At 40.8% G+C, this 10,525-nt stretch overlaps 1 protein-coding gene across 5 annotated transcripts in view; it reads left to right on the top strand.

Annotated features, from left to right (window-relative positions):
• The first annotated feature begins 9,194 nt into the window (after window positions 1–9,194).
• The window catches only part of PTBP2 (polypyrimidine tract binding protein 2), an 83,959-nt gene continuing 82,628 nt past the window's right edge, over window positions 9,195–10,525 (top strand). For all 5 annotated transcript variants that reach the window (XM_044432605.1, XM_044432602.1, XM_044432601.1 and 2 more), the window contains exon 1: window positions 9,195–9,386. Coding sequence is in view for 4 of the 5 variants with exons in the window: in XM_044432602.1 (XP_044288537.1) it covers window positions 9,379–9,386 (8 nt within the window). In the remaining variant the exon portion in view is untranslated. The remainder of the gene's footprint in view (window positions 9,387–10,525) is intronic.

The raw sequence follows: 10,525 nt of genomic DNA, 5'->3' as shown, positions 1-10,525 counted from the left end.
TTAAATATTTTAAACCAATAGGAAGGAAATAACTTTGGCTGAAAGCCTGAAAATGTGGGAAATGAGTTAAACCTTGCATTTTGACCACTAGACAGATGACATGCTCATAGGGAATTACTCACTTTTTGATTCTGGAAAATAAACCATAACCCACTTAGAAAGAAAATACTAGAAGATAGCCTTAGCTCTGACATTTTAGATCACTTGCACTAGCAAGTGAACCTCTGATCTGAACATTTAAAGAACTTTTATGGCGGCTTTCACCTGTAAAAACTACTTTAGGAAGTGACACAATTGGTTTCAATAAAGTAAGACAAAAGCAATGCCAGCTACTGAAAAAGGGTTGTTTACAGGACTACAAAAGGTACCCAGGAAAGGAGCAAACTATCTTGCCTGCTGATTGTGCAACTGCCTACCAGGGCAAAACTGAAAATATCCTAGATGGGATGAAATGATGAGTGAGCATGCGTGAATTTTATTGTTTAGAAATTCTTACTCTGCATACATTTGTTCCAGCACAGCATTGTGAGTTAACAGTGATGTGGCTGACACTTTAAATCCAGGTTAATTTCCTTAATTCATCTACTAGTCCAACACCTTTTTTGGAAGAATGTATACACCAGATAAATCTTCAAGGACCACAAATGAAAGAATGTACAGTTTACCGTAGCTTTAAAAGAGCATTATACGTTATTCCCTCTATTTTGTTCATCATGACATTTGTGTATTCTTTCAAATAGCAGGAGAGAAAATATTTGTAAGTTACTGTCACATTTACAGTGAGGACTCCACTTCTGTAATTGCCATTGTGAACTGTCACCAAATTTACCATGCATTTACGAATGCATCCCTGCCTTGTCCAGCCTGGTTAGACAATCAGTTCTGCGCAGCTAGATAAGTAAGATATTGCAGTAATGAGTTCGTGCACTTCTCCTTTCTCCTTTTGCTGTGGCAATGAAGACAAAAGTGGAGGCATCTGTTTCAGCAACTAACCATGGTCTGCGATTACATCCAGACCAGGACAAACTGCATTTAGTGCTAACTGTGGCTTAATGAAACATGCCAGCTGCAAACTGCAGTTAATGTTCCTGGCTTTTTTCAGTAAGCCACGGTGGAGAACTGCATAAACCATAGTTAAGATCCATTACACTTTGTCTTGGTCTGGACAGAGTTGAAAACTGTAATTTGTTGGAAAAGGAAGTGGAGGCTTTCCATCTTCTTGCAACTTGAGGAGGAAAGAGAAGCAGGATTGCATGAGTTCAAGGCACACACATTTAACAGTGAGCTATCTCTATTTTCCTTTTGGCACCAGGCAAAGACGTATCCTTTTAGGAATCTTTTTAACATTTAGGCTGTATGCTGTGGCCCTTTTTAATTGTTTCTATAGATGTTTAATTATGTTTTAATTGGTTTTAATGTGTTTTTATTCTGTTGGTGTGGTGTACATTGTAAGCCACCTGGGAAGGCCTCAGCAATTATAGGCAGCCTATGAATATATGCAAATAAATAAATAATGATATAGCATTGTATATGAATTGGGCCACTCTATTTAGAGACATTGCATTAGGCTGATAAGCAACCTTTCAACAGAAAAGAGCTTTAATGAGGCAAACACTGTGTACAACATCTGTCCGTTATCCACAATTGCTTATGAGCCAAGGCATAAACTGTGGCTATTAAGGGCACCAAAAGGGTTAAGTGAGGAGGAAAGATGAGTTCAAGGTCTGATGGTCTGAGGCCAGAAGCTCTGGAATGTTCAAACACATGAGGACATTTAATAAGGAGCGAGCCAAAATCTATGCCCACTGCTGTAATCCTGACATGTAACAGAAACAAGCAAGGGCGCAATGCAGGAACAGGGAAAGGAGGAACCGGAGCTGGATTACTTCTGGAAGGAAAAGAGTAGCAGTAACTGGACAAAAGCATCAGAAGCAGAGAGGAAGTAAGCAGAGAGTAGAAGTAATACTAGAGATGTAGAGGCAATAGCTCTTGAAACCGACAAGCCAAACAGCTCAGACAAAGTGTTTTCTGTGTTGGGATACTTGCTTCCTTAGCCTAAATCAGCTTTCTCTGACTTGATGATGTCCAGATGTGTCAGACCAGAACAGAAAACAATGCTGTAGCCAAACACATCTGGAAAAAACAAGTTGGAGAAGGTTGGGCTACACAAACTCCAATGTGAATTCCTTTTCCCCAAACAGAAGCAGCAAATCTAGTAAAGTTTCACACATCACTGAGGCAAAGCACCAAAAGGGCTTGCCGACGAAGCAAGCTGACCTGCTGTTATTGGGTGGGGTCTGATGTAGAACCGTATATAACTGGCAAGCTAGGAGAGCTGCTGAGACTGATGCTTCTTCTGGAATATCCCCCTGAAGCCCACCTAGCCTGACCATAGGGAAATTAGAAACATTTTTTTCCTCTTATTGTAATTGCCTAAGTCAACATGGCAACTTGATTATACTAAGGATGCTATAATTAATTACTCAGATTCACAGCCTCATTACCACTCATTGCTGGTGTTCTGCAGTGTGTGGTGTATCCCCCACACCCTACCCTGAGGTAAATTAACTTCTACAGAAGTTCAAAGAAACAAAGCAAATAGATTTAACTTTTGGACAGTTCTTTTTAAAAGTTGTGACAAACTGTCTGTAGCAGCAAGCACCATGGACAAGATACACTTAAGCCTCATACCCTTTTGGGGTGGCTGAAGTATATCCATGCAATCTCCAGGTTCACTGGAGTTTTGTTTCCACTTTGGTGTGAAAATGTTTTCAGAAACATTTGGCTGTTTTCACAAGCAATACTTAAATCATTTTTCTATTGCACATCTTGCATCTTTAATATGTATTAAAAAGCAACATTGAATATGCTTGCCAGACCATTTAGAAAATGTTCTCCTCTTTTTTGTAAATGCCACATTATCAACAGTTTTGCACAATAATAAAGGCTTTCAAGATCAAAGCCATATTATTGTGTTCCTTGCAAATCCTTGCTCCGGGTTCAAAATACCCTGTTCCACTTTGGTCAAATTATTTACCTCCTTACTCAAAAACAAGTGCACTGACTTCAGTGAAACTATCTTATGCACAGTTATCTGAGAAAACATTAAAATGTTACTTGCACTGGCCCATGAGAAAAATATCCAAAATCCATGGCTGGGCAAGGCTCTTATAAGGATTAACCAAATGCCAAAATGTGTGCTCACCCATTTAAGTGCTCTTCAGTGGGTTAGGTATGGATAGAGAGGGGAGAGCTTGAAGCATGCAGCTAAGAGTCAGGATGGAGACTGCAGACTGAATGAGTTTTGTTGCAATCCTTTGCATGTCTAGAAAGAAATAGCCCTGGCCAGGGGGTGATAGGAGTTGTACGACTGAATTCTACCCAAAAGTGCATAACCTTGCGCCTTAGTCATTGCTGCCATTGCAGGTCTCAGATTGGACCCAGCTTCCTGAGTCAAAGGTGCACAGAAAAGAGTGCTTTCTTAATAGTGTGCTTGGAAGTGTGGTTTCTGCTGTAGTTCCAAAACATTTGGAGACCTACTTTCTACCCACCTCTGATTTATGGAACTGTGTATTTATTTTCCTGACAATGATCAAAGGAGATTGCTGGAGGTTCTGTTCATGCTGCAATGACCCAAACGGGGTGTGTGTGTGTGTGTGTGTGTGTGTGTTTACCATTTATTTATTTATAAAGGGTTTACAATCAAGAGGTTAACAATGAAAAATTAAAAAGCCTCTCAGCAATTGACATAGTACTTAAAATGAACAACGCAACATTTTATAGAGGAATCCAAAGGAAAGAAAGCACACAGCAAGAAGTGACAGCCCTCTGTCCCTGTTGGAAAGAAAAAACAGGATCTTCTTGCTGCCTGGTACATTTTTGATTTATCATGCAGTGATCAGTCACAATCTTATCTTCCACCCATTCCTTTTTTGGTTGTAGTTAGGCTGCAAATTTATTCTCTCATAAGCTTATCTTGCAGTAGGTTTCTCTGTGTTGAGAGCCTTTCCTGCACTCAACCCCATTGGCTTTGTACACAAATTCTAAGATACACACTTTTGTAAGTTCTGAAAGCTTATGAGGAGATGACTGGATGTGCGCTCTCAAAGGGGCAAAGGATTCCAGTAGGTCTCAGATGGAATTTTCAGCAAGCCATTAGTATTCTAATCATGTCCTGGGTAGATGAGCCATGAGGATAACATTATCTTTTCATCTTGGAATTGGACCATCCTCTGCTTCTTTACCGCAACTGTATCCAGTGTAACTTTTTTTCTTTTACTTAAAACACTTAAAACCAGAAAGATGTATAAAAGTAACAAAGTCTGAAGGTACATAGTATTTTTACATCCTTTATGGTGTGTGTGTGTGTTGAAGAGTCAATTCCTCTTGCTTGACAAAAGAAAGGGGGAGTTTCTAAGAAAACATTTCACCATTTCTAAGAAAAACCATTTTGTAGTTAACATGAAACATCTCACTAGACCAGAACTAACTTGAGAATATTTAAACCAGCACATTTAACTGCTTTGCTAATGACTCTGTCTTGTTTCTTTGAACCTGAACAAATTATGTGATACATTTACAATGCAAATATATCCATTTATCAATTAGGGTTATGATCCACAACCTTTCACAGAATGGTAGTGGGAATGTATACTAAAATACAGAATACAACTGCTCAACATCTTTGTTACCTTGTAGATACACACACTTTCAGCAGTCATGTACATTTCTCTAAGTATATTGCACTACATTGGTGCATGGAAAGGATATATCATGAACAACATCTATTGTTCACACAATGTCAAATGACAGTAAAGAGAGCTGGTATGGTGCTTAGAGGGTCGGACTGAGGCCTGGGAGATCTGGGTTCGAATGCCCGCTTGGTCATAAAACTTACTGGGTGACTTTGACCAGTTGTTCACTCTCAACCTAAGCTGCCTAAGAGGGTTATGTTGTGAGGTGTGTGTGCTGTACTGGGTTCCCTATCAGAAGACAAAAGGTGGAATATAAATGCAATGTAATTACAATAGTAGGATCGTGTTTCTGGTTTTGCTTACAATAGCTTTTAATATGTAAATGGATTATGAGCCACAGAGCTGTTAAACCACAGTATTTAACTATCAGATGATTCTTCTCTAAATTTCAGTTCCAATTTCCAAATTATTCAAGCTTACTTATGCTGTTGTTGCATGAATTGGGCTATAACTTGACAAACTGGAGTTATATTGTGCATGAAGTTATGACTAATTTTGCTGTGAATCAGGAAGACATTGTATGATCTTACACCTATGATGGGAAAAATATACTCTGATTTTACCAATGCACAAACATTCCACATTGGTCATGCCTGGACATCATTACTGTGATGGTAATGAAACACACTGAGCCTTAGGGTATATATGGCTCTTCTTTTCCTGCGAGGCTATAGTGAGTTTGGTTAACTACACCTTCCCATTTGTCAAATCAGGGAGAATGGTAAACAAGCTTGTTCCATAACCCATGGCTTGAAGTTGTTTCATTTCAAACTAGCCATGGTTAGTATTAACCACTGCTTGTTGATGGGATTACAGAATTATAAACAAAATTATATGAAGCTTCTGAACTTGTCTTGGCATGAGGGTTAGGGTGTGCTATGGCCTGGATATCAAAATGCACTTGGTTTTAGTCTAGATATCAAATTTTAAAACAAATGCAACGTGTGTCAGTTATTATTACATTAGATTTAAATCGTGCCTTTTTTACACTTGTGTGGAATTCAGTGCAGCTCACTTAGCTCTGTTGTATCCTTACAAGCTGAGAATAGCACACATGCATTTAAATCACACATATACTCTCAGAGTAAATGCCATTGGTTTAGTAGGAATTACATCTGAGTAAACACTCAGAATTGCACTGCATCTGAACAAATACATAGAAGCAGACACTAATGATTGGAACTGCACTGTTATTTTGCTGAGCTAAACAGTTGTTCATTATTTTCCACTAATGCAAATTACCTTCATTTAGGACTAAAGTAGCTCTACCTGAGTACATAATGTTACATCCTGAAATGCAAGGTTGCAGTATAATGTGGTGATTTTAGGATAAGTGTCACATTAAAAAACCCCAAGACCTTTATCAGCTGTGGTGCCTACTATTTGAAATGAAATGGTTATACTCTAAGAGAATGTGATGTTTTGTAATAAGGGACATTCTCCTGAAATAAGATAAAGAAAACAATTGAATGTGATGGTTTTCTCAACAGAAGAGAGAATTGGTTGAATTTTGTATTATGCTGAGGAATATTCAACTCAAATGAATATTCATTTTGCAGGAATGATCTTTTAACAAGCTAGATAAATCAGGACTACCCCTACTACTAGCTGAACTTCATGTGAAATCCAGGTAGCTTTGCATTCTACTGTAAGATTTCAATCTTTTGTCTGTGTTACAAAAACTGGGATCAAGCATACAGATTGTAATAAAAATCACCACTCAAAAACCCAAATAGAATTTTTGGAACACGTTTATTTGAATAAAATGCAGTTTCCATTCATTCACAATGGATATACTCACTCAGTTATCACTGAGGAATGAAGCTGATGGCCAAGTAGGAATTGTGCTCACATGTTACCAGTGCACAACTATTTGTGCAATGTGGAAAAACAAATGTTTTCATTCTGTATTTTGCTTGTGCATTATTTGGGCTCATCTTGTTTCTTTTCAAAACTCTTCTTTCTGATGTTGAAAGGTTTTCCCTTTCCCTTGGAAATTTGTATGACCTTCATTCCACTTATTAGCTACATTCTTGAATTATTGAACTAGGGGCTTATACTTACCTGGTATTTTCTCTCTGGTGTTTCCCCTCAAACTCACTCATTTATCTTGGTGTGCCTCTCTCATAAGTCAGCTTTGCAACCCCACATTCAGCTTTGCATGTACACAGACTTTTTTCAGCTATTCAGCTTTTTCCTTCTGGTAACTTTGAATGTTTCTCTTGATAATGTTCCTTTGCTTAAACTTCAGAACCCATTTACCCCAAAGGAAGCTATTATATGATTTTTACCCTTTAACATGGCTGTAAGCTATTTTTGTTGCCTTAAGTAGCACTTTTTCCACACATCTTTTGTCTCTACATTGGCAAGTTAGATTAGGTGGTACTTTTCAGCAGGCTGAACAGGCTGCAAGCACACAGGACATAGATCTTTATTAAAATTGCATGTTTTGATTTATATCTAAGTATACAAAAATATTCCCAGGATGTATTTAACTTCATAGTAGCTGAAAGTCAGCCACTTATTTTCTGAGCCAAATAATCTCAAATTTAACGTTCTCAGTTAATTTATGTCCTATCCAAAATCATCCCAAACCTCTGAGAACTAAAACAAATTAAAATTCCTACACTTAATTCACATTTAGGGTGAGAGGTTGGTGGTAGGGCATAGTAATATGTGGGGGAGTGTTAGTTAAGACTTCCTTTCCCTGCTGGGGACCTTTGATAAATCACTCCCTGTGTTTCTGTTGAGCTACATACGTCTCCCTTCCATTAGCTCACTAAAGACTGAGGGCTCTGGGCAACAGATCTGGGACTGAAGGAAGGAGATTCGGGGTGCAGGCTAACAACACACCCCTGCAATTTCATTCAGCTATCTCTACTTGATAATCCTTCACGTACACCAAATGTACATGCAGGGCATAAGTTTCATGCCACAGCACAGGTAGAAGAACTGGTAGAAATGTACTCCATAACTTAGAGAAAAGAGGGAGATTGTAGTTATCAAAGAATATGGGAATTATTGCAATAAAATCAACATTTAATGAATCACTTGCTCTTTTATACATTGAATAACTTTCACTTTCGGGTTCTAACCCTTATCTCCCTTCTGCAGCCTGGTGTCCTTCCGTAATTCTCAGACAGCATGGGAGTTGCCATCCATTCAGCTAGAGGCACTAGGCTGGTGAAACTGGTCTAATACCAGTGACTTTTACATCTGCAAATGGGGCCTAAAATCTGCCTTAAGAGACATTGGCCAATAGTCACCCCATGATGTAAAGAACTAGCATTTGGCTGCTTTGGCAGGATTTTCTGAGTTACTCTGAGACTTGCTCATGACCCAGACTTTCAACAGCAAAGAAAATATAGGAAGATGTGAATGTGGCTGGGGGTTTGATTTGCTACATTTTTGCTCCTGCCTAATACTGTTTCCCTGAAAATAAGACCAGGTCTTATATTAATTTTTGCTCCAAAAGACGCATCACAGCTTATTTTCAGGTGTCTTATTTTTTCACGTACAACAATCTACATTTATTCATGTACAAAATCTACATTTATTCAAATACAGTCATGTCATCTACTTCTGGAACATCGTCATAACCTCAAATCGTGTTGCAGTAGACGTACTAAATGTGTATGTCTGGCTGACAATCTTGACTGGAGCTTATTTTTGGGGTAGGGCTTATATTATGAGCATTCTGAAAAATCATGCTATGGCTTATTTTGAAGGAGACAGGGTAATTCTTATGTCCTAGTCTTTTCAACAACACATTCCTATGTTTGTGTACCCAGAAGCCCCACTGAACTCAGTGGGACCTATCCCCAAGGCAAGTTGAAATATGTTTACACTAAAATTCTTCCCATGCTGTCTTGACAACTTCTTTCAGTAGGTAAGGTATAAAGTTTATTCCCACAACCCCAGCCTATTAATCTTACACATTTTAGATGCATGGAATACTGCTCTAGGGAGTGCCCCCCGCCCCCCAAGGGCTCAAGCTTAACTCTGTGCACCTGGAAGTAAACCCCATTGATTTCAATAGGTCTTATTTCCAACAAAGGCAGCCTGCATGCCTGTATAGGTATGCGTGTCACATATATGCGTGCATACGACACAAACCACGTAAGGTAAAAGAAGAAAGGCCCAGAGATGAAAGCTCATTCTTTAAGATCAAAGTCAGCTGGTCCGAGGAACGTTTCTCCAAGAAATAAATGAAATTCCAAGAGGAGGGACTCCTGAATTTCCTTCTTAAACTTGCGTCTTAAGAAAACATTTCAAAAAATACAGTGCTCTTATATTACCCCGTTGGAAAAAGAAGAAACTGACTAGCCCGCTCTTTTTTCCTTTTATGTGCCTGTCCCATTTTTTTTGCCCTTACCTTCTCCCTATTAGCCATCTGAGGGCAAAAATTCCCTCAGCCCAGTCGACTGAGCATGCCTATGAGGCCTCGCGCATGCTCAATGAGAACAAAGGAGCTCGCCGCTCTGATGGGGAGTAGAATCTACTAGCGCTCGGCAACCTTCGGCGGTTTCCGTTGGGGCCCGGCCGCCATTTTCTCGCTCGCTCTCTCTACTCGCTACCTGCGCGGCTCCCTGCCCTGGTCGCCAGCGCTTTGTCCTGCTCGGCGATGGACGGGTGAGTGAGGGAGTGAATGAGGGACGGCCGCCGCCGGGAAGAGAGAAGGGAGGAGGGAGTTGTCGCCGCCGCCGCCCCGCCTGCCTTCTGTCTCTCTGGTCTCTGATGGGGGCAGGCAGCGCATCCCTTGTCTACCGGGGCTCTTGCTTAGCCCCTTCCTGCTGGCTCTAGGTGTGAGAATGCCAGGGAAGAGAATAAGAGGAGGGATGGGTGCCTTTGAAGAGAGAAGGGAGGGCGGTTTGGAAGGCATGTTTCCCCTCCCCCGGGGAAAGGGGTCTGCCTCTGTCAGGAACTGGGCCCTAAATGAGCATGCAGGAGCCGGATGAGGCATCCTAGTGTTGTGGGGTGAGGTCCTGGACGATGCAATGGGCGGCGGGGATGGGCCCTTTCCCTGAATTCTCGAGAGACCTGCTCATCTAGGACATCCCGCCCTACGTTTGTTTACACATTTCCTACGCCTTCCTTGAAACGGAACGCCTTTCTTCCTCCCATTTCCTTTCTTCTCCTCTCCTCTCCCTTAGGGTTAGAGGAAGAGGTTGAGCAAGCCCCTTATCGCCACTTGGCGCTACCCAGACAAGGGCCAAGAAAGGAGCAAGCAAAAAGTAGATGCCCTGGCCTTTTGTTTCCATTAGCTGCTTCATGGCCTTCTCCCCTCCAAGGTAGAAAGATGTCTTTGTATGTGCTGGAGGCAGGCCGTCCAAGCCAAGAGAAGGAAGGGTTTGCAGGCGTCAGCCATATGGAAACAACACAGCGGCCTTCATTGGTGGTGTGGAGCTTGGGTGGGTAGCCTGCAACGTGTCACAGACAAGGGCCTCTTTTTATTGGAAGCCGGGAAGTCCCGCTCTTGGCTGTAGAGTGACGGCATAAAGAGTGCAGGATTTTACTGCCCTCCCTGCACCTTTCAGACTTTATTTGCCTCTGAAATAAAGCTGTTCAGCTCTTGTGCACATTGTAATCAGTTGGGTTGACATTTACAAGCCGTTGCATCATGGTTCATGTTCCTAAGGGTAGTGTGATCAGTCCTACGAAAGCATGACGAAGTTAGTCAACTTCATGTCAGAGAGTCATGAGTAACTTGAAACCAAGCTGGTTGAGAGATTAAAAAAATGATCATCACACAAGTACCAAGTACAAGCACA

Source organism: Varanus komodoensis, unplaced genomic scaffold (assembly GCF_004798865.1).
Source record: "Varanus komodoensis strain SLA01 unplaced genomic scaffold, ASM479886v1 scaffold24, whole genome shotgun sequence".
In the NCBI taxonomy this organism is placed as follows: domain Eukaryota; kingdom Metazoa; phylum Chordata; class Lepidosauria; order Squamata; family Varanidae; genus Varanus; species Varanus komodoensis.
This window is presented reverse-complemented; position numbering and strand designations above follow the sequence as displayed.